Source organism: Psammomys obesus, unplaced genomic scaffold (assembly GCF_907164565.1).
Source record: "Psammomys obesus unplaced genomic scaffold, mPsaObe1.curated_primary_1811, whole genome shotgun sequence".
NCBI classification, from domain to species: domain Eukaryota; kingdom Metazoa; phylum Chordata; class Mammalia; order Rodentia; family Muridae; genus Psammomys; species Psammomys obesus.
Genome location: NW_026590468.1, coordinates 1,214,102 through 1,239,357, shown reverse-complemented (window position 1 = coordinate 1,239,357; position 25,256 = coordinate 1,214,102). Strand labels below are relative to the sequence as shown.

Genomic DNA, 25,256 nt, shown 5'->3' with positions numbered 1-25,256 from the left:
GTTGCCTAGCTAGAGGCATCCCTACTGTTAGTGTTAATGGTCAGTGTTAACTAAACACTACCTAATTGGATTTATGGCCCACTCCAAGATACAGAACCCATCCCTGACACTGGGTTCAAGATTGTGAGGATAGATAGCACATGAACCTATGGGAAAAACCAAATACTATTGTTCTGATAAAGGGATGTAGCAATAAAATAACTCCTAACAGCATCCTACTATTCATAGTAGACATGTATTCATCGATCAGTGTCAGTGTCTCACTCAACCATCATCAGGGATGCTTCCTCTTGATGTAGAGGAAACCCAGAAGTGAACAATGTACAGAGAGTCAAACTGACTGAGAACAGTCAGTCTTAACTGGAATGTCTGCTTCAAATTCCTCCTCTTAGGGTTCTAGGAACTATGTAGAAGAAGAGGCTGAAAGGTTAAGAGCCAAAGGAGATGGATAATACCAAGGAAACAGTGTCTTCCAGACACAGCAGGACTGATGTATATATGAATTAACAGAGATTGTGGAAGCATGCTCAGAGTCCACACAGGTTCCAGTGCTGAGTTAGGAAAGTAGAGAGAAGCTCCCACTCCAACCAAGAGTTGTCTCTAATTAACAACCACTCACAAAGGAAAGGTTAGTTTGTTCATGGGAGAGTCACTGGGTATTCAAACTAGACTTAATGCCAGATCCCATGCTCAGAGATAAATAGCCAATACAACACAAATTAAAATGCATTTGTGGAAATATTTTTTCCTGATTCTGATTTTGGGGACATTTAAAAATGGTTTTTGCTTGTATATTATGTTTTACACTTTTGTGTTTGTTCTTTTTATTTTATTCTTGTTTATATTATTATTTGCCTATTTATTTTTAAGAAAGAAGGAAGTCATGAAGTTGGCAGCATTGGGTGGTAAGAAGGAGTAACCCACCAATAGCTGATTTGACTCAGGGCCAACTCTGACACTGCTGGGGAAACCAAGATCCTGAGACTTGATAGCTCAGGAACCTTGGGTAAAACCAAATAATATTGGTCTTAGAGAAGAAAGAAAATGTGGTGATAAAATGACTCCTAATGATATTCTGCTACATTTCTAGAACAGTGTATTTTTCGGGTATCTTAAGAGAAGGTTACTCTTGAAGCAAATGAAAGCAAATGTAAAATCCCAAATCCAGACATTATGCAGAATTAAGAGATCTTGGAGCACTCAACCCTAAATAGGATGTCTCTCTCAATTCTCTCTCTTCAGAACCTTCAGAAGAGAGGGCAGAAAGATTGTAAGAGCCAGAAGGGAAGGAGGACAGCAAAAACAAACAAACAAACAAACAAAACCATCTTAGTCAACGTGAACAGTGTCATGTGAACTCACAGAGACGGCAGCTGCAGGCACAGGGCCTGCCATATCTGTACTGCTGTCCTGGATCCTGTTTTCATACCATGCCTTCTAGTTCAGTGCTTTTATAAGAGTCCTCAATGTGAGAATGAGTGGGTCTCTGATTCTTTGATCCTTCTCCCGGGGTCTTTTCTCTAGTTTGTATTGTCCAACTCGGAAGTGATAGTTTTTGTTCTCATTGTATATTCTTTTGTTATAGTTTTTAAAATGAGTAAATGAATGGGTTAAACCCTAGCCTCTAGGTTGACATCACTAGAGTGACACTGGGAGTATAAACTGCTTTAGAACAGGCTTCATATTCACGAGTAGCTGACCAACATGGAGGGACTCTCCATGTTGTTCTTTGGTTTGCTTTATTGGAGTAGTTTCTTGTTTTGTTTGTTCTCTCTCTGGGTGTGGTTTTGTGTTGTTTCCTAGATTTGGGAGGGTATATGTTGTTGCATTCTGCTTTGTTTTTAGAGAATAATTTAAAAGATGGGTGTGTAGGGAGGATGAGAAGATTTGAAAGGATTTAAAAAGCTCGAGAATATGATCAAAATATATTTAAATTTAAAAATAGTTTCAAGTAATAAAACTAAATATTCTGCATAGATTTAGCATACAATATAATCAAGAAGTGTGTAAAAATGCAGTGTAAAAAAATATAATGAATTATACACTGTCTCTTGAAAAACCATTTACCTGAGATAATTTATATTGCATGATTTGAATAATTATCAAATGAAAACATGTTTGCTCTTACATAAGAGGAAAATACCACTTGAGATTCACAGACTTCTTAAAAAGTAGTTGTGTGTGTGTGTGTGTGTGTGTGTGTGTGTGTGTGTGTGTGTGTGAAATAAACTTCTCAGTACCCACTGGGACAGAGGTAACGATCCCTGATGATTTGAATTCACATTGGATTCCAGAGCCTCAACAGGGACTTACCCTCAGTGCCAATGACAGCAGAGACAGCTTTGCAGCTATAAAAAGCATGATATTCATAATCATAAAGTTCATAACCACTTTGAACGTCTTACTTTGAAATGAATTCTTGTTTGAAGAGAGGAGTTTTGATAATTGTGGGTCAATCTGGTTTACTGATTTGACCTTTATCATTGGAGAATATTTGATTTCTAAAACAATGCATCTAAACTTACAAATTTTAGTGTATCCACAAGTCAGGTAAAATAAGGCAATAAACTAGACTAAAAACTAGCTGAATCAACTTCTACTTTCATATTCAAACTCCCATGAAACTCCAGGTAACCTCCATTGTTAAAGGTTTCTTATTTATCTGGCCACTGATGAATCCAGAATCCAGCATGATCTTTAACAGTATAGGAACTTACTAATCAGGCAAATGAAGTCACTATCTTTGAAATGGTTTGGTGGCATACTGTTGGTAATATCTTATGGACATACTTGCTTTGCTTATTGAATGAATGTTCTACCATCACAGGAATCAGATATTTTAGACAAACAGAAGATATAATATTAAAAATCTTGAGGTAAGTGTGCATGTAGCCTTGATCTGGATGAGGTTGGGTAAAGTTCTTCACTTTTTTAGATTGAGTATTTACTACCAATGCACTGTGTAGAAATCCATGTATTTTAAGTCTTGTGATATTTAAAACTTCTGACATTTACATAACTCTCACACTTTAAAACTTAAGATATAAAACTACATGGGTATATTCTATGACATATAAATTAAAAATAAAAGATACATTATTTGATGGAAGTTTTCCAGCATTTGTGTTTAAAATTCTAAATCACATTAATTGAGCATAAATGTATGCACGCCAAGAGTCCCGACTTTAAAATGTTGTCAGATTAAACTGTCAAATTCCCTCTAAATGATGCATGAATTAGTGACAAACTCATGTTTGAGTTAATGAAAATGAGGGCATTTATTTATGAATCTCTTTCTGTACTATCTCCATCAGAGCCTTAATCTGGCAGCAGCTACACTGCCCGATGGCTTTCCAGGAGGATGGGAACCACACTGCAGTGACAGAGTTCATTTTATTAGGATTAACTGATGACTCAGTTCTCAGAATTGTCCTCTTCACCATCATCCTGTGCATCTACCTGGTGACCATGTCTGGGAACCTCAGCACAATCCTTCTTATCAGAGTCTCTTCCCAGCTCCATCACCCCATGTACTTTTTTCTCAGCCACTTGGCTTCTGTTGACATAGGCTATTCATCTTCTGTCACACCCAATATGCTTGTCAACTTGCTGGTGGAGAGAAACACCATCTCCTACCTTCACTGTGCCAACCAGCTCAGTTCAGCTGCTTTCTTTGGGGCACCTGAATGCTTCCTTCTGGCTGCCATGGCTTATAATCACTTTGTGGCAATCTGCAACCCACTGATTTATTCAAACAAAATGTCCACACAAGTCTGTATCCAATTGGTTGTAGGATCTTATATAGGGGGTTTTCTTAATGCTTCCTCCTTCACCCTTTCCTTCTTTTCTTTTCTCTTCTGTGGACCAAATAGAATCAATCACTTTTTCTGTGATTTTGCACCTTTGGTGAAGCTCTCCTGTTCTGATGCAGTTGTTACCTCATTTTCTGCTGTCTCGGTCACTATAAGCACACTGTTTGTCACAGCCATATCTTATTTTTATGTCCTCGTTACCATCCTGAAGATGCGCTCCACTGAGGGCTGCCACAAGGCCTTCTCCACCTGCACCTCCCACCTCACTGCGGTCACTCTGTTCTATGGAACTGTCACATTCATTTATGTGATGCCCAAGTCCAGCTACTCCACGGACCAGAACAAGGTGGTGTCTGTGTTCTACATGGTGGTGATCCCCATGTTGAACCCACTCATCTACAGCCTCAGGAACAATGAGATTAAGGGTGCTCTGAAGAGACAACTTGGCAGGAAAATATTCTCTTAGACTATCTGCTAAATCCTTATTTTGTCCCATGCTGTATAGTAATGACATGCCATAGACATAGTATAAAAAGAAATATATGTTATCACATATTTAGTCAGACTTAAAATTTGGTAGTAAATTTACAGGGTATTACTACATCCTAAATTAAATCATACATCCATAACATGTTATGCTCAATAAATTTCATGAATAACCAAAAAATTTCTGTACAAAATCATATGCTGAAAATTATTTTTCAGTTGTACTCATATTATAAAGTCATTTCCTAATCTGTAGAAACTATTTAGTGGATAATTTTTTAAGTCTGTGTGCAATAATAACTGCCCTCGTGTGTATAGTTGAAATCAAGAATATTTAGAGAAAAAAAATGACAAGGTGAAACAGACAATAAAATTGTTGGGAGGTACTTTTGTTGCAGTAATATCATCTATCTGGATGGATCTTTCACACTCACAGGCATTAGATCTGTGTTCCAATCCTCTATATTAACACTGGCTGTTTGTGGGAGGGAGGTCCCTTGGGGAGGGAGAATGAGTTTAATTCTGGATAATGTGCTTCCCTAGGAAACATTTTCTTTTTAATTATCAGAGTAGAATCCAGAGCCATGTAAAATCAATGTGCCCTGCCTGTAAGCCAGAGCCACTTCTCCCCACCCCAACATCTTTGTTTATCAATATATAATAATGACTACAATATTTATTTATCTTTATCTCCCAACTTCTTTCCTTACACTTAGGAACCCCATCATTGGATCAGTTCATTGATTCAGAAACAAAAGAATATATTCTCTCTCTCCTCTCTGTGGTTCTATTTGGTCAGAAAGTTTGTAGATTTGAGACCAAAACATTGATCTACTACTGTCCATAGCACAATATCTTTATTTCAGGCTGAGCTCTTTCATAGTAAGCAGTGCCAATAAGATGGCTAATTTAACATGTCAACCTGACTATGACATGATTTTCAGATGTTTGATCTAATACTAGTGCAGGTAAACCTAGGGTAATATGGTGAGGTAGCTAGTATCTACCACCCAGGAACTAAGGCAGATTATCTCTCAGTGTGAACAGTTTTTTCTGATTAGCTCAAGGCTTTAAGTATTAGGGCCTCTGAAAGAAAGTCTTCTGTTGCCAGCATGGCTATGGAATCCATGCTGTATCATCAACTCCTGCTGCATTCTTCACCTGTATTGTGAATTGATGATGATAATGATGATGATGATGATGATGATTATTATTATTATTATTAATGCTTTTTAGAGACAGGATTTCTCTGTGTAGCTTTGGCTGTCCTGGACTTGTTTTGTAGACCAGGCTGGCCTCGAACTCACAGCCATCCATATGTTCCTGTCTCCCCAAGTATTAGGATTAAAGGCATGTGTCACCATATCCAACTGCCACTGTAGACTGTAGACTGACCTGTCAGGTACTGTCATGAGAAAATCCCATATGCATAATGTATCTAAATATAGATTAATATATTATATATTAATGTATATGTTTATATATATAATTTAATAAATTCATTGCCCTGTTTTTTTCTTGTGTATGTTAATTTTATAAGGCAAAGACATAAAAATGGTCAAGAGAGAGTAGATGTATGACTCTGTGTCTGTGAATACATCTACATACATACACATATATGTGTTTAAATGTGGGTATAGGATTGTTTTTCTGTGGAAGCCTAATACCATGGCTCACCAGCTTTTGATTTCTATGCCTCAAACTCTCATTCAGTCTATGTATACCATTCACATCCCATCAATTTAAGTAAATTGTATTCTTTTCTAAGCTTCCAAATTTTGGAAGTGGTTGATTTATTTTCCTGATTTTTGCTTTTTAAAATTCTTGGTGTATCTTGGTTATGTATCAAATGTATAGTTGACAAAGATTTTCTTTTATTTTTCTGGTTTCCTCTGTGTTCAACAGATGGTTTCTTTATTATTATTATTTATTACAATTTATTCATTTTGTAGCCTGGCTGTAACCCCCTCCCTTATTGCCTCCTGGTCCCACCCCCCCTCTCTCCTCCTCCACTATGTTTCCTCCCCTAGTCCCCTGATAGGGGAGGCCCTCTTCTCTACTATCTGACACTAGCCTATCAGGTCTCATCATGACTGCCTGGATCCTCTTTCTCTGTGGCCTAGTTAGGCCACCTCACCAAGGGGAGATGATCAAAGAGCCAGCTACTGAGTTTATGTCAGAGACAGTCCCTGCTGCCCTTACTAGGGAACCCACATGGAGACTGAGCTGCCCATGGACTACATCTGAGCCGGGGGGTCTAAGTCTTCTCCACACATGGTCCTTGGTTGATTAGTCAGCTTCTGCAGCTCAGGTATTTGGTTCTGTTGTTCTCCTTGTAGAGGTCCTGTCTCCTCCAGGTCTTTCTATCTCACCCTTCTTCCATAAGATTCCTTGAACTCTTCCCAAAGTTTGGCTATGAGTCTCAGCATCTGCTTCGATATCCTACTAAGTAGAGTCTTTCAGAGGCCCCGTGTGAAAGGCTCCTGTCTTCTCCTATTTCTGATGTCTATACTGTATGCCCTTCTGAATGAGGTTTCAACCTCTTCCCTAGGGTTCTCCTTGTTTTTTAGCTTCTTTAGAGCAATAGATTTTAGTATGTTTATGTGATATTATATGCCTAATATCCATTTATAAGTGAGTATATAACATATGTGTCTTTCTGCTTCTGGGTTACCTCACTCAGGATGATCTTTTCTAGCTCCATCCATTTGCCTGCAAATTTCACTATTTCCTTGTTTTTAATTGCTGAGTAGTATTCCATTGTGTAAATGTACCACAATTTCTGTATCGATTCCTCCATTGAGGGGCATCTAGGTTGTTTCCAGATTCTGGCTATTATGAATAAAGCTGCTTGAACATAGTTGAGCAAATGTCCTTGTTGTATGGTTGAACAACTTTCGAATACATGCCCAGGACTGGTATAGCTAGATCTTGAGGTAACACTATTCTTAATTGTCTGAGAAAGCACCAGATTGATTTCCAAAGTGATTGTACAAGGTTACACTCCCACCAGCAATGGAGGAGGGCTCCCTTTTCTCCACAACCTCTCTAGCATGTATCATCCCTTGAGTTTTTTATCTTAGCCATTGTGATGGGAGTAAGGTAGAATCTCGGGGTCATTTTAATTTGCATTTTCCTGATGACTAAGGACATTGAGCATTTCTTTAAGTGTTACTCGGCCAATCTATATTCCTCTGTTGAGAATTTCTGAACCTTATTTTTAATTGGATTATTTGGGTTGTTGGTGTCTAACTTAAGTTCTAGCCATAGCCCTCTCCCTCCTGACCTCCCAAACCCCACCCTTCCTCCTTCATCTCCTCCCATGCACCTTCCCAAGTCCACTGATAGAGGAGGTCCTCCTTCCCTTTCATCAGACCCTAGCCTGTCAAGTCTCAGCAGGACTGGCTGCATTGTCTTCATCTGTAGCCTGGTAAGGCTGCTCCCCCCACAGGGGTTGGTGATCAGAAAACTAGCCACTGAGTACATGTCAGAGACAGTCCCTGTTCCCCTTACTAGGGAACCCTCTCGGACACTGAGCTGCCATGAGATACATCTGTGCAGGGATTCTGGGTTATCTCCATGATTGGTCCTTGGTTGGCGTATCAGTCTTACAAAGACTTGTGTCCACATCTTTTTTATTCTGTTGCTCTCCTTGTGGAACTCCTGTCCCCTCCAGGTCTTTCTATCTCCCCTTTCTTTAATAAGATTCCCTGCACTCTGACCAAAGTTTGGCTATGAGTCTCAGCATCTGCTTTGATACCTTGCTGGGCAGAGTCTTTCAGAGGCCCCCTGTGGAAGGATCCTGTCCTGTTGCCTGTTTTCTTCCTCTTCCAATGTCCATCCCATTTGCCTTTCTGAGTGAGGATTGATCATCTTACCCAGGGTCCTCCTTCTTGCTTAGCTTCTTTAAGTGTACACATTTTCATATGTTTATCCTATATTATATGTCTAATATCCACTTATAAGTGAGTATATACCATGTGTGTCTTTCTGCTTCTGGGATACCTCACTCAGGATGATCTTTTCTAGTTTCATCCATTTGCCTGCAAATTTCATGATTTCCTTGTTTTTAATTGCTGAGTAGTATTCTGTTGTGTAAATGTACTACAATTTCTGTATCCATTCCTCAGCTGAGGAACATCTGGGTTGCTTCCAGATTCTGGCTATTACAAATAAAGCTGCTACAAACATGGTTGAACAAATGTCCTTGTTGTGTACTTGAGCATCTTTTGGATATATGCCCAGGAGTGCTATAGCTGGAATTTGAAGTAGCACTATTCTTAATTGTCTGAGAAATCACCAGATTGATTTCCAGAGTTGTACAAGTTTACATTCCCACCAGCAGTGGAGGAGGGTTCCCCTTTCTCCACATCCTCTCCAGCATGTTTTGTCACTTGAGTTTTTTGATCTTAGCCATTCTGATGGGTGTAAGGTGAAATCTCAGGGTTGTTTTGCATTTCTGTGATGACTAAAGCTTGTTGAGTATTTCTTTAAGTTTTACGCTGCCATTCGATATTCCTCTATTGAGAATTCTCTGTTTCACTCTGTATCCCATTTTTTAATTGAATTACTTGATTTCTTGCTTTTTAAATTCTTGAGTTCTTTATATATTCTGGATATTAGCCTTCTCCAGCCTCTGCTCTCCCAGTTTCTCTTCCTCTCACTTCCCCTCCTCCTCTGCCTCTCACTCCTTCCTCTCCTCTGGCTCCTCCCCTCTCTATCCTATTCCTTCCTCTCCATTGCTCAACATTTTGGCTGGTTGTTTTATTTTGGCATGTTTACACAAAGTTGAGGCAGGTGATGCTTAGAATAAGTATCACAATGCAATGTCCAGATTGAAACCAGAGAGTGGGGGAGAGAAATCAACATTTGAATGAACAAGGGTAAGGTGTATACATACATTCCAAAAGAACATTATAGCAACAGTCTGGTTTTATGTTGAAATCGTTCATCCACTTGAACTTTAATTTTGTACAGGGTGATAGATATGGGTCTATTTGCATTTTCTACATGTGAACTTCCAGTTAGACCAGCACCATTTGTTGAAGATGCTATCTTTTTTCCATTGTATGGTTTTGGCATCTTTGTCAAAAATCAGGTGTTCATACGAGTGTGGGTTTATTTCTGGGTCTTCTATTCCATTCCATTGATCCACCAGTTTGATTCTATGCAAGCGCCATGCCGTTTTTATTACTGTTGCTCTATGGAGATACCTCCAGAAGCTCTTTTATTATAGAAAATTTTGTAGTTATTCTGGGTTTCTTGTTATTCTATATGAAGTTGAGAATTTTTCTTTCAAGGTCTGTAAAGAATTGTGTTGGTAATTTGGTGGAAATTTCATTGAATATGCAGATTGCTTTTGGTAAAATTGCCATTTTTACTATGTTAATCCTGCCAAACCATGAGCATGGGAGATCTTGCCATCTTCTGATATCTTCTTTTATCTCTTTCTTTGGAAATTTGAAGTTTTTAAAGAAGGCATTACACTGTAGAAAAATAAAAATATAACATGCCAATGTGGCATCTCACACTTCTCTGCCTTTATCTTGCTTCCTTTCAGCTTTACTTAGAATCATTCACTGAAAGGCAATTCAGGCTTTTACTCAATAGTGAAATACGAATAATTTCCATTTGGGTAGATACTTTAAAGTATCTTCAAGCCCTAATGTCTTTCATCCTTCTTCTTGAGGAAAGGAAGTTAGAGTCTGAATCTTGCTTTCTGTGGCCATAACTAGGTATTATGGAATTTGATTTGAGACTCCATATTGTATCAATTTTTGCCTCACTCCTGAGTCATAAGGTTGATGACATAGACAAAACCGGTTCTTTCCACATGGAAAAAAATGTGTAATATGGTTTGTGACAAAATGTCAATTTTTAGTCTGCTAGTTCTACTTTACATACCTAGGCCTAAGAAACTATATTGTGGAAAGGCACTTACTGTAGAGCTTAGACATTGTAAATCTTTACCTATAATGATGTTAAATCATGTCAAATGGATCTGTATGTTTTCAATGTGTATTTCAGCATAGCTGGAATTCCAGCCAAATGCTTGATCATAACTTCAAGACCTAATTACCTAAAAATAAAATAAATATAATAATGGGAATACAACCTGTTTTCCAAGATTTACACTTCCTCTAGTGTGACACAACAGTCTTTGCAAGTAGTTTCTCTAAAAGACTGGTGCACTGTATCATCAAGTAAGACTCCAATAGTCTAAGCATAGTGTGTGGAAGATAGAATCAAGAGACTTGAATCTACACTGATTTAGATAATGTATTTGATCTCTATAAGACCAGTCTGTCACTGATACTTCTCACCTGTGAATTGGGAAATGCTATAATGTCAGGTCAATAGACTTATTGTGAAAAATAATTGTAGAAGTGGAGATGGTAGAAGCAGGTTTTCTGGGTTCAATGGCAATCTTACAATTACTTATGGATATGAGCTCTTTGTAAAATAAAATTAATAATATCACTCCACCAAGTTGTTGTGTTTGTATATAGAATGAATTTAAAATAAATCTGGCATATAGCAAGGGCAAATTATTATTTGGTACATAACTTTTAAAAAGGAAAATTTCTTGACACCTGCAGGAATTCTATACTTAATACACAAACCATTTTTAAAGACTTCAAGATAGCCTTCAAAAAACACAAGATTAATAGAACAGATAAATAGAATGTTAACTTAAGGAGCATGTGATAGACGCTGAGAGTTACATAGATAAAATATTTATAAATTTCATCAAAGAACAGATTTTATGAATATATTCTGGCAGTTGCCTTCCTCGGGGCCTCCTTTACATCTCTGTTTCTCAGACTATAGATGAGAGGGTTCAGCATCGAAACCACTGTGTAGAACAGAGATACCACCCTGTTTTATTTAGTTGAATAGCTGGACTTGGACATTATGTAAATGAAGGTAATGGTTCCATAATAGAGAGTTACTGCCATGAGGTGGGAGGTGCAGGTGGAGAAGGCCTTATGGCAGACCTCGATAAAGCGCATCTTCAGGATGGTGATGAGGATGTAAATGTAGGAGACAGCTATGACAAACACTGTCATTACAAAGATGGATCCAGCAGAGATGGAGGGGATGATTCCAACAATGGAGACATCTGAGCAGGACAGCTTCAATAAAGGGGAGAAGTCACAGAAGAAGTGATCTATCTGATTTGATACACAAAAGGACAGACTTAACAAAGAGTAAATGTCCACGCATTCACACAACCACCCACATAAGAAACCCCAACTAAGAGGAGGCAGATTTGGAGAGACATACATGTAAAGTAGAGTAGGGGGGAGCAGATAGCTATGTATAGGTCATAAGCCATGGCAGCTGGCAGAAAGTACTCAGCTGTCCCAAAAGTCACAACAAAACGGAGTTGAGCTTCACAGCCATGCACAGAGAGGGCTGTTCTATGTACAGTGAATCCTATCAGCGTCATAGGTGTAACTGAAGTGGAATAACCAATGTCCACAAAAGCCAGATGGCTAAGAAACTTACACATGGGGGTGTGAAGCTAGGGACTGCTTCTTACTAAAGTTATTATGCTAATATTTCCTACTAAGGTGACAATGTATATTCCATGAAAAAGCATAAAAAAATAACACACAAAGTATAGAATCGTCTGTTAACCCCAAAAGGATGAACTCTGTCATGGTGGTACGGTTTCCAGGCTCTATCTCTTGTGTGAATTGTCTCTGTGGAAGAAAATGATTAATTAATTTGTCGAGTGTCCTCATTCTATATTCCCCATGCTGTGTGTGATTATTCCCCAACTCAAGCAAGCATTCTTTATTCCAAAAGGCACTTACCAGTGTTCTTCAGTATTGGGGATTTTTAATTCTTTGCGTAAAATGAGGATGACTGAGCCTCACTGACAAGCTGTGTTATATCTCTTGAAGGTGCTTCTCCAGCCTTCTATTACAGGAAGAACTGTTTTTCAAGGTCCAGATCCAGTTCGAGTGAGGTACTAGGATTCTCATAATGCTCAGTGATACACTGAAATCCCAGACAAACCTCAGAGCCTGCCTTCTTATACATCCTTCTCGTCAACCACCTCTCCTATAATTTATATTTATGAAATAACACCCCATCCATCCAGTCTGTTGTGTTTGCATTTTATGGAGACTTCCTGGCTTGTATAAAAGATTAGGAATTTGATACATTTCTTTCCCAGATCTGTTCCTTCAAGATATAGTTTAAAATGATATAGCACATTTTGAGTGAACAATTTGATAGTAGCATTTTTATTTTATGTTTTCATATAAAACTTGTCTTCCACCATAATTTATTGTATGCCAATTTTGAGAATGATATGATGGAGCACTAAGTTGATCTTAATTTCATGATATAATTTAAGATGTTAGATGTTAATGTAAGGAAATGTTGATTACTTCCTTTTGAATATTCACCTACTCTCTCAGTCCTTTATTCTCAGAACTAGAAACACTGTTATATGAAAGAAACCTTGGGAGAAAATAAATTAAGTACTGGTCAATTTAAATAATAATAGTATTTTGTTTACTTTTTAAAGGCAATAATTCAAAAGAAGTGTGACTGTGTTCAAAGATTAGTTTATCCTGGTGACTTACAGTAAAGAAAATACTAAACCATTTGTTTCTTGTTGCTCATTAATTGCCTTTGTGTATACTTTGATGTATTTTCATTAAAGACTTTTGCACCTATTCTGATTAGCCATTTCATTGTGACAAAGTTCTTGTGTTTTGAAGCCATCCTAAAGCAGCATAAATAATGTTAAATAACAGTTATCATCAGTTAGAAAAGAAAAAATCCATTACAGTAAGCATACTAAAAGTTCAGTGAAATTTAAGCAATGTTATAATATCAGTATAAAAATTCAAAAAATGAAAAATGATTTTAAAGCATTTTTGTCAAATATTTGGCTCAGTGGATAAGAGCACTTTGCTGCTTTTTCAGAAAAACTGGGCTCTATTCCCATCAACCACATGGCTCAAAACCATCTGTAGCTCCAATTCTAGGGCTGCAGGCCCTTCTTCTGACCTCCTGTGGTGTTCATACACACATGTAGAAAAAACACTCATGCACATAAACTAATGTAAATCTTTAAGCTTTTAATAAAATTTTTAATTAGGAATTTTTCAGTATCCAAATTTTTATTTATTAACATATTCTGCCACTTACTCCAATTACATAATAACAGCTTTGAGAAACATCTATAAATCCTATGAGCTTCTCTTCTCATTTAGCTAAAGAAAAGTCTATTCCATGGAGATGGTCAGGCTAGGCCTTGGAGAAGGATGTTGTAGGGCTTAGCTGGGTGAAGTAGTTGGATGCATTGTTGAATCTTTAATTTTCAAAACACCTCACAAACTACTGACAGTTCTTAAAGTTTTTAAAGCATTTACCAGAAACAATGAACTTGTTTATTAAGTGGTAGGAGAATGTACTAATTACTTTAAAGTTTTCAAATGTTTTCTTTATAGTAGGGAATGATAGTGTTCCTCTGATGATTGAACTGAGGTCATTAGCTAGAGAACTGTGAAATGCTGTGAATCAACAGCTTCAGACCATTCAAGAATATTTTATCTCATGTTACTGTGTTGACAGGTAGCTTACTGACCTTGATGACCTCTACTATTTTAAAAACCCGTTTTAAATCTTATCAATTTTGTGCCATGATTTTAATGTTATGAAACATCTATTTTTCAAACAAATACCTCAAATTTTTGACTAGAGCTCTTGTGCCTCTTCTGACGTATCATTTGTAGGTGTAAGCATCCATAGTTCCTGTTGTCTCTTCCACTATGACATGCTTTCCAGATTTGTGAAATTATCTTTGTCAAATACCTTACACATTTCCTGGTCTTAAGGAATGAGGCCATCCCTGCGCTTTGCCTTCTGCCTCAGCAGAGTTCATCAGGGGAAAGCATACTCCCCTTGTGATTCTCCAAGTATCTGTCTGTTCTGACAGCAGACTCAGGGGAGCTGGAATCAGACAAGGCACATGCTGGACATGCCACACTGTTTTAATTTGGCTCTAAATTTTTGTACCTGTACAGTGAGATTGTTAGCCATACAATGTAATTTTGTTGTGAAACTTAAAGAATTGTTTTCTAAGCTTCTGTAAAGCAAAGGACACTGTCATCAGAACAAAATGACTACCTACTGAACTAAAGATGTTAAAAAGCAACAAATTAAATAATCCAATTAAAAAATGGGAAACAGAACTAAACAGAGAATTCTCGATAGATGAATATCGAATGGCAGAGAAACACTTAAAGAAGAAGGAGAAAAGAGGGAAAAAGTCAGGAGGACCTCTGAAAGGCTCTGTCCTGCAGACTATCAATGCAGATGCTGAGACATGGGCAACCTTTGGGCAGATTGCAGGGAATCTTATGAAAGAAGTGGGAAACAGTAAGACCTGGAGGGGACAGGAACTCCACAAGGAGAGCAACAGATCCAAAAATCTGGGCACATGGGTCTTCCCTGAGACTGATAATCCAACCAAGGACCATGCACGGAGATAACCCAGAACTCCTGCATAGATATAGCCCATGACAGTTCAGTCTCCTAGTGGGTTCCATAGTAATGGGAACAGGGACTATCTCTGACATGAACTGATTGGCCTGCTCTTTGATCACCTCCCCCTGATGGGGGAGCAGCCTTACCAGGCCACAGAGGAAGACAATGCAACCACTCCTAATGAGACTAGGATCAAAAGGAAAGAAAAGACCTCCTTTACCAGTGGACTTGGGGAGGGTCATGCTTGGCAAAAGGGGAGGAAGGGAGGGATTGAGAGGGGAGGAGGGAGGGAATTAGAGGGGGGATACAAAGTAAATAAAGTGTAATTAATAAAAAATAAAATAAAAAAGCTTTTTTAACAAAAAATAATTGTTTTCTAAAATTAAAAGAAATACTATCTATAAAATTTCCAGAGGTATTTGATCATATGCCATGATTAACAACTTTTAATTATAAATAGGTATAAAATATTCATGGGCTTTTAGTAATTCAGTGTTTTGATGAGATGTATTGTTTTTTCATTTAACATTTCAGAGGATTTTCACCACAAATTGAAAGGAAATCAGGAGGCACAGACTCTGATATCTCCTCTGTTCCTGAGTTGGCCATTTGTGTGCAAGAACAATTATTTGGTTCTGCCCCTCTTTTCCTCTCTATTGGAAACTCAAACTCTAGATCGCTCATTGGCACACTTGTTGGTTGACTCGGGTCAGCAACTGTGGCCCTCTGTCCTTTTCCTGGATCCATCAGACACCTGTGAAAGTAAATAAAGAATGTAGGTGTGTGAGCCCAATCCAAACAAACATCTGTCTTTTCCCTCTCTTTGATTTCCTTTTCATAGTCCTGCTGCTCAAACATGTCAAAGGTTTTGTCACAGACCTTTCATGTTGCCCTGATATCCAGAGAAGAACAGTCCAAGTGTGCCAAGCAGACCATTGTAAAGTGACTCTTGTGTCAACAACCTTTCCACAGGAATCAAGAGCTAAAACTAGGGAAGTAGTTCTGTTTCTGTTGTTTCAAATTCTTCTTGAACTAATAAGTTCCATGAATCTCACACTTACCTTTTAGAGGAAGAATTGTTGATGATGAATTTACAAAAAGGCTCAATGAAGTAGCTGCATCCCATTTGTTTTTATAGTTGGAAACTCCACACTAGGAAGCACTGGCTGTAACATCTGCTTAAGGAACATAGATACAGACATGTGGTGAGGGAGCTGGGGGGATCCTGTGTGACGGTGGGAGAACGGACATGTGGTGAGGATGCTGGTGGGGTCCTGTGTGACGGTGGGAGAGAAGAGAAGCAAATGTCAGCATGGCAAATCCTCTGGTGATACTGCTACTTGTCCCTTTGAGAGAAAAGTCCATAGGCTTGTTGTACATAAATGACTTATGGAATCAGGTGGCTCATTAAGGCTTCTTTCTAGGACTTAATATTTGCTACAGCAAAATGTAACAAATTTTCTTACAAAAAAAGTTCCAAGTTTACATTGAATCTAGCTTCAACCCTTCAATATCTATTTAAGGATACACATTTATTTGCATTTTTATTAATTATTATTTATTACAATTTATTCACTTTGTATCCCTGCTGAGGCCCCCTCCTTCATCTCCTTCCAATCTCACCCCTCTCTTCCCCTTTTCCCCATATGCCCCTCCTCTAGTCCACTAATAGGGGAGGACTTCCTCCCCTTCCATCTGACCCTAGTTTATAAGGACTCATCAGGACTGCTGCATTGTCTTCCTCTGTGGTCTGGTAAGGCTGCAATCCCTGCCCCTAGGGGGAGGTGATCAGAGAGCCTGCCACTGAGTTCATGCCAGAGACAGCCCTTGCTCCTCTTACTAGGAAACCCACTTGGAGATTGAGTCTATGGGCTACATCTGAGCCAGGATTTTAGGTCCTCCCCATGCATGGTCCTTGGTTGAGGAATCAGGCTCTGCAGGGCCCCCAGGGCTCAGGAATTTTTGGTTGTGTTCGTCTCCTTTTGGAGCTCCTGTCCCCTCCAGGTCTTTCTATCTTCCCTTTCTTTCATAAAATTCCATGTGTTCTGCCCAAAGTTTGGCTATATGTCTCAGTCTCTGCTTCAATACCTCAATCAGTGGAGTCTTTCAGAGGCCACCAATGGTAGGTTCCTGTCCTGTTCCCTGTCTTCTCCTGCTTCTGATGTCTATAGCATTTGCCCTTCTGAATGAGGATTGACACTTGCTCGTCCTTGCTCATTGCCTCTCAATTTATAATATTCAGAAATTGGAAACGATCTACATGCCCATTAATAGATGATTGGATCAGAAAATGTGATACATTGATATAATGGAATATTATTCAGTGGTTTTGGAAAACAAAACCATTAAATTTATGGGTAAATGGATAGAACTAGAAACAACAACAGCACTGTGGATTAGACACCCCAGGTCTAAAAGGACAAATATGGTATGTATTTTCTTACTTGTAGATGTCATATTTTAAGCCTCCAATGGATATGCTATATGAATAACCATAGAGTTTATGTATAAAGTAAGAAACTAGGGAGTAGGAAGAATCTCCCAAGGAAATGGAAATGAAATATATAGTTAGAGAGAAAAATACAGAAGAATGGAATGAAAGGATTAAAGGGGGATAGGGAGAGAAAGGGATGCTAAGAGACGGTGTGTGGGAGGGGAAACTAATACTATGGGACATGGAGAAAACAAACCTAAATGGAGTCACCAAATGATGGGGGACAAAAAGCCCCAACTAGAAATTTTTTCTCACTCAATGAAACCTCCAGTGCCAGGAATGGGTTACATCTAATTGAGTTTCCGGCCAAAAAGACTGCTGGACATGCACAAACAACTCAGGATACTGCCAATACTATTGGTTGCTCATCACATAGTGATGGTTAAGCCATAATGATGAAGACAACACTTACATATCTCAATGAACACAAAGAAAAGAAGCTGGAGCCTAATTAGAACCTTCACCCATATTTTTTATTACAATATTTTTTCTTTATTAATTACACTTTATTCACTTTGTATCGCCCTTGTGGTTCCCTCCCTCCTCCTGTCCCAATCCCTCCCTTCCTCCACCCTCTGCATGCATGCCCCTTCCCAAGTCCACTGACAGGGGAGGTCTTCTTTTCCTTCTTTCTGATCCTGGTCAATTAGGTCTCATCAGGAGTGGCTGCATTGTCTTCTTCTGTGGCCTGGTAATGCTGCTTCCCTCTCAGGGGGAGGTGATCAAAGAGGAGGCCAATCAGTTCATGTCAGAGACAGTCCCTGTTCCTATTACAGTGGAACCCACTTGGATACTGAACTGCCATGGGCTACATCTGTGCAGGGGTCTTAGGTTATCTCCATGCATAGTCCTTGGTTGGATTATCAGTCTCAGGATAGACCCCTTTGCTCAGATTTTTTGGTTCTGTTGCTCTCCTTGTGGAGTTTCTGTCCTCTCCAGATCTTACTGTTTCCCACTTCTTTCCTAAGATTCCATGCACTCTGCCCAAAGGTTGCCCATAAGTCTCAGCATCTGCATTGATAGTCTGCAGGGCAAAGCTTTTCAGAGGTCCTCTGTAGCAGGCTTCTGACTTGTTCCCTCTTTTCTCCTTCTTCTGATGTTCATTCTCTTTGCCTTTCTGGATATGAACTGAGCATTTTAGCAAGAGTCCTCCCTCTTGATTAGTTTTTTTAGGTGTACATTTTAGTAGGTTTATCCTATATTATATGTCTATATGAGTGAGCCTTCACCCATATTAACTAGTGTTAATGATACTAGATACTACTCTGCTCATCAGAAGAGAAAGACAAACACCAACTGAACAAAACCTTAAATGTGTTATGGTTACCTGCCTACATGACACACTGGTGCAATATTGGGATAAACATCAGGGGAGTAACCAACAGCTATCTGGTTGAATTTATGGCCCACTCCATGAGACAGAATCCATGCCTAACACTGGGTATCAAGAATCTGAGACTAGATAGGCCATGGGCTTAAGAGAAAACCAAACACTACTGTTCTGAAGAAGGAATATATCAATAAGGATGATGCCTAATGACATTCTAATATGTCCATAGATCAGTGTCTCACTCAGCCATCATCAGAAAGCTTCCTCCTTCAGTAAAAGGGAGCCTACAACTGAACAATATGTAGAGAGTGAGAAACTTATGAACACTCAATCTGAAGTGAAATATCTTCTTCAAATCCCTTACCTTACAACTCCAAAAACTATGTACAAGAGACAGAAATATTATATGAACCACAGGAGATGAATGATACCAAGGAAAACATGTCTTCCAGACAGAACAGGACTGAGGTACAGGACTGTGGCAGCATGCATATCACCTGGGACAGGTCCAAACTAGATGGAGTCCTGTTGCTTAAATGGGAAAGGAGACAAGCTTCCATTCCCAACCTAGAAACTATCTTCAAATAACAATCACACACAAAGGAAAAGATAGTTTTGTCAATGGAGTCTCACTAGGTATCCAAACTGCACTTTAAGCCAGGCTCCATGCCTGGCAATAGATGGCCAACACAACAGGAAATAAAAAAGATTTTAGAAGATTTTTTTTGTCTTATATTAATTTGTTTGGGCATTTTTTTTAACCCTACTAGTGTTCTGGTTGCATGATATGGTTTCAGATTGTGTGTGTGCATGTTTCTATACTCTTTCTTTGTTTATTTTTTTTCATTTTGTTTTATACTTGTTTTACATCTTTTTTTTATTTTCTGTGTTTTTCTTAAAAGAGAGATAGAAATCATGGAGTCAAAAGACTGGTGAGATGAGGAGGACCTGAGAGGAGATAAGGGAGTAGAAATCATAGTCAGATTTATTTTATGAAAATAACAATATTTTCAAAGTGGTTGTACAAGTTTACATTCCCATCAGCAATGGAGGAGGGTTTGCCTTTCTCCAGATCCTCTCTAGCAAGTATTGTCGCTTGAGTTTTTGACCTTGGCCATTCTGATGGATGTAGAGTGAAATATCAGGGTCATTTTGATTTGCATTTCCCTGATGAAAAAGGATGCTGAGCATTTCTTTGTTTCTCTGCCATTCTGTATTCCTCTACAGAGAATTCCCTATTTAGTTCTGTACCCCATTTTTAATTGAATTCCTTGATTTGTTGCTTTCTAACTTCTTGAGTTCTTTATATATTTTGGATATTAGCCCTCTGTCAGATATAGGGTTGGTGAAGATCCTTTCCTAGTCTACAGGCTTGTACAACCACGGTGGAAATCAATCTGGAGCTTTCTCAGACGATTAGGAATAGTGCTACCTCAAGATCCAGCAATACTACTCCCGGGCATATATCTAAAATATGCTCAAGTACTCAACAAGAACATTTGCTCAACCATGTTTATAGCAGTTTTATTTGTAATAGCCAGAATCTGGAAATAACCCAGATGTCCCTCAACTGAGGAATGGACAGAAATTGGGGTACATTTACACAATGGAATACTACTCAGCAATAAAAAACAAGGAAATCATGAAATTTGCAGGCAGATGGTAGGATCTAAGTAAGGTATCCCAGAAGCAGAAAGACACACATGGTATAAACTCATTTATAAGTGGATATTAGACATATAATATAGGATAAACATACTAAAATCTGTACATCTAAGGAAGCTATGCAAGAAAGAGGACCTTAGGTAAGATGATCAGTCCTCACTCAGAAAGACAAACAGATGAACATTGGAAGAGGAAGAAAACAGGCAACAGGACAGGAGCCTTCCACAGAGGGCCTCTGAAAGACTCCACCCAGCAGGGTATCAAAGCAGATACTGAGGCTCATAACCAAACTTTGGGCAGAGTGCAGGGAATCTTATGAAAGAAGGGAGAGATTGAAAGACCTGGAGAAACAGGAGCTCCACAAGGAAAGCAACAGAACCAAAACATCTGGGCCCAGGGGCTTTTCTGAGATTGATACTCCAACCAAAGACCATGCCTGGAGATAACCTAGAACCCCTGCACAGATGTAGTTCATGGCAGCTCAGTATCCAAGTGGGTTCTGTAATAATGAGAAAAGAGACTGTCTCTGACATGAAGTGGCTGGCTCTTTGACCACCTCCCCCTGAGGGGAAAGCAGCCATACCAGGCCACAGAGGAAGGCAATGCAACCAGTCCTGCTGAGACCTGATAAGCTAGGGTCAGATGAAAGGTGAGGAGGATCTCCCTTATCAGTGGACTTGGAGAGGGAAATAGGAGGAAATGAAGGAGGGAGGGTGGGATTGGGAGGGAATGAGGGAGGGGGCTACAGCTGGGATACAAAGTGAATAAACTGTAATTAATATAAAAATTAAAATTAAAAAACAATATTTTCTCAAAAAATGAAATCAAATAAAAAGACATAAAAGAAAGTAGAAGAAAATTGATCATAAGTACTAAGAAATCTAATTGCAACTTTTGGAGTAGATGAAAATAGTGACATGAGAGATTGACTTAATTATCCCCAGTTCAAAGTAGAGTGACTAATACAGAGCACACGCTTGACAAATACATGTAAGTATCTATTAACTCCAATTCAATGAATGTTTACTGACTGACTCTTAGGAATATACATACTACATCCGTACCATTCTTTTAAATTATTAATAATGAAAGTGGTAGTTTTTCATTAAAGTTGAATGAACAAATTCTACACATTGAATTTAACAAGAGATTCATTGACAATTCAGCAGGAAAGTATTTTGTATGGACATTTTATGTGGACAGGTATTTAAAAACAGAATTCTTTGTTTTTCCAGTCCCTAGAGCAACTACTAAAAACTTAAAAGACTAAGCTACAGTTCAGGGAAGGAATTAGTGGCAATGAAATATAAATGCAAATTATTATGTTGGTCCTAGAAGTTGGCAACTACCTCAGCAGAGTATGCAGGGTGCTTTTCTCTTCTGCAAGAAATTATACTAGGAGACATTGTTCATCCAAACGAGGCCCCTTTCAGCATCCAAGCATGGTGAATGAAAGACAAAAGCTTTTATGCTGCATAGAACATGTCAGAAGTGCAGGGAACTGGTTTTATAGATAAGAACATCAGAGCATGGCCCTGTTCCCCTTGAGCCTAAGCCAGACTGAGTAACCTAAGCAAACTTTGCTAAGACTGTTGGTGTTGGGAAATGGGCAGTAGTTGTGTGACAGCAGCAGCACCACACAGGATGAAGAGACCAAATAGCTCGTAAAAACTGTGTAAATGTAACACAGTTTCTTTATCCATTCTTTGGTTGAATGGAATACCACTCAGCTATTACAAGCAAGGTAATCATGAAATTTTCAGGCAAATGAACAGAACTAGAAAAGATCAACCTGAATGAGGTAAGCCAGATCCAGAAAGACACACATGGTATGTGTGTATTACTTACAGGTAGATGTTAGCCATATAGTACAGGATAAACATACTGCAATTCACAGACCTAAAGGAGATAAATAACAAGAAGGACCCAGGGGAGGATGCTTAAATCCTGTTCAGAAGGGGAAATAGAAGAGATAGCAGAAGAGGATGATAAAAAGGAACAGGGTAGGAGAGGAAGCCTGAAAAAAATGAGGATGCGGATCAGATGTGGAGAGAGAAAGGGCACAAGATCAGAGGGCTTAGAGACAGAAGGGCAGAGGCATCTCTGAAACCAGCTGGAGACATGTGACAGAGTAGGTTTCTGGAAGGATATGGGGCTGACTCCAGCTGAGACTCCCAGTAGCAGGGATTACAGAAACTGAAGAGGACACCCTCTAACTACAGGACTCCTAGTGGAAGGAGGGGAACACCAACCCACCTACAAAAACTTTGACCCAAAATTTATCCTTCCTACAAGATGTACAAAGATAAAGATATAGCAGAGATTGAGGAAATGTCCAACCAATGGCTGGCCCAACCTGTGACCCACCCCATGGGAGAGAGCCAGTCCCTGACAATATTAATGATATTCTGTTATGCTTGCAGGCAGGAGCCTAGCATATGGCTGTTCTCTGAGAGGCTCCACCCAAAAGTTGTTGGAAACAGATGCTGAGACACACAGCCAAACATTGGGAGAAGCATAGGGAGTCTTATGGAAAAATAGAAGGAAGGATATAAAGACCTGGAGGTAACAGGAGCTCTACAAGAAAAGCAACAGATCCAACTACCCAGGGTCTTGCAGAGACTGAAGCATCAACCAAGGTCCATGCATGGATTGGACCTAGGTTTCTTATATAGATGTAGCTGATGGGCAGCTTGGGCTTCTTATGTGTTTCCTAGTAAGGGTAGCAGGAACCATCTCTGACATGAATTTGTTACCTACTACTTGTTCATTTTTCCTTGGAGGGGCTGCCTGGCCAGGCCACAGAAGAAGAAGATGCACTCACTCATGATGTGAGTTGACGTTCTGGGATGGGTTGGCAGAGGGACTCCTCTTTTCTAAAGAATAGGGATGGGATAGAGGGAAGAGGGAGAGAGGGTGGGAATGGGAGAAGAGGTGGGAAGAGGCTACAACCAGGATGTAAAGCAAATAAATAGTTATTGTCTGGAAGGAAGATCCAACCAATGCCTGGCCCAACCCAAGACCAACCCCATGGGAGAGAACCAACCCCTGACACTATTAATGATACTCTGCTATACTTGCAGACAGGAGTCAAGCAGAGTTGTCCTCTGACAGGTTCCACCAGCAGTGCCCCGAAACAGATGCTGAGACTCACAACTAAATATTGAACGAGGTGTAGGGAGCCTTGTGGAAAAGTGGGAGTGGGGGAGAGAAAAGGACCTGGAGTGATAAGACCAACAGAGCCAACTAGCCAGGGCCAAGAGGAGTGTGCTGAGACTGAAACACCAACCAAGTACCTTGCATGGACTGGACCTAAGCCTCCTTCAAAGATGTAGCTGATGAGCAGCTCAGGTCTCATTTGAGTTCTCTAGTAAGGGAAGTGGGGGCTCTCTATGACATGTACTTCCTTGCCAGCTTTTCAATTACTTCCCTCTGGAGGGACTCCCTTGCCAGGCCACAGCAGAAGAGGACACGCTCAGCTCTGATGACTTGATGAGGTGGGGTGGATGGAAAGGGGGCACCTCTTTGCTGAGGAATAGGGGAAAGGAATAGGGGATAGGAAGGGCGGATGGGACTTGGAGGTGAGGAGGGATGGGGATAAGACCAGGATGTAAAGTGAATAAACAAACAAATAAATAATAATAAAGTTTAAAATTAAAAAATTAATTGTGGATTAAAGAGGATTAGGTAAGGTAGGGGTGCCATACATGCTGTTTCAGTCAATATCAATCCTTTTGCGGATAAAAAGGTGACATGAGATATTTCCATAATCTCTTGTGGTATAAGAGCATTTCTCTCTCTTTCTTTATTTTTAGTACCTCCTTAGCTGCCCAAGATCAATGAACACATACTTGGAATGAATGAGAGCAACATTTAGAGCTCCTGTCCACCATTAGTAATAAGTCCTACTCCATAAGATTAATTTTTCAGTTTCTTACACATTTATAACTCCATCTGGTAAAAAGTAAAGACAAGTCAAAGAGTTTATACAAAGGCACCATGCATGACTGGAAAAGGGCACTTACAGAAGCTAAAAACCTGTATGGCGAAAATCCCAGTAAAAAAATATTGAGCTATCTACGAGTTATGGCTCATGAAGAGCCCCCAAAGCACTACAAACTATAAAGACCATTGCTACTACAATGTGTTGCAAGGGAGAGCTGTATGGTAAGTTCCTACTGCTGAAGACACTACTTGCTTGGCTGCATAACAGAGAGAAATTCGGCTGGTATTGAACTGGATAATCTTTTCTTTCTGATTAGATTTCATACTGATCAAAGACAAGGACATCAAAGGCATGCAAGCAACCATCGGTTTTCTGACCTCTACCAAGTCAAAAGACCACAGTAGATGAGAATATGAACCCTAGTGGTAAAGCAATTGAGATTACTCTGTAAGTACATGTGACATGATTGACAAATTGCTTTCCAAACGTATGTGCTCATGCCCAAGATTATAACTGCTTGCCACTCACAGTTGAGCATGAAAGTAAGATTCTCCTTCCAATGGAAAGGGTACTACAGATGTTCACAGCCAGTTAGCTAATGAGAACAAGTAACTGTTTCTATAGCAGAGTGGAAAAATGCTCAGATACACATACAAAATATCAGACGCCCATTTTACCTCCTAGAAGGTTCAGGGGAAATGGCAGAAGAGTATGCTATTTAATTCATAACAAAACAGTTATAAACTGAACAGGTATTGAATGAAAGAAGCTAAAGTAATTCATTTGGATTTATGTTTAGCCTACTATGACTTGAAGTATAAAATAAAGTTAAAACCAAGCATTTCATCTAACATAATTTCAACATATTCTTTGAATAACTATCAGATGGAAGCATGTTAATTCTTACAAAAAAAAAGGGAAAATACCACTAGAGATTGACAAACTCCTTGAAAAGTAGTTGTGTGTGTGTGTGTGTGTGTGTGTGTGTGTGTGTGTGTGTGTGTGTGT

At 39.2% G+C, this 25,256-nt stretch overlaps 1 protein-coding gene and 1 pseudogene across 1 annotated transcript; one reads left to right on the top strand and one right to left on the bottom strand.

Moving 5' to 3' along the window:
* The first annotated feature begins 3,345 nt into the window (after positions 1 to 3,345).
* Positions 3,346 to 4,278, top strand: LOC129676919 (olfactory receptor 502-like). Its single transcript, XM_055607454.1, has one exon. The coding sequence runs from the start codon at positions 3,346 to 3,348 to the stop codon at positions 4,276 to 4,278; it is 933 nt and encodes a 310-aa protein (XP_055463429.1).
* Positions 4,279 to 8,190: 3,912 nt separating this feature from the next.
* On the bottom strand, positions 8,191 to 12,049 carry LOC129676934 (olfactory receptor 491-like; annotated as a pseudogene).
* Positions 12,050 to 25,256: the final 13,207 nt, after the last annotated feature.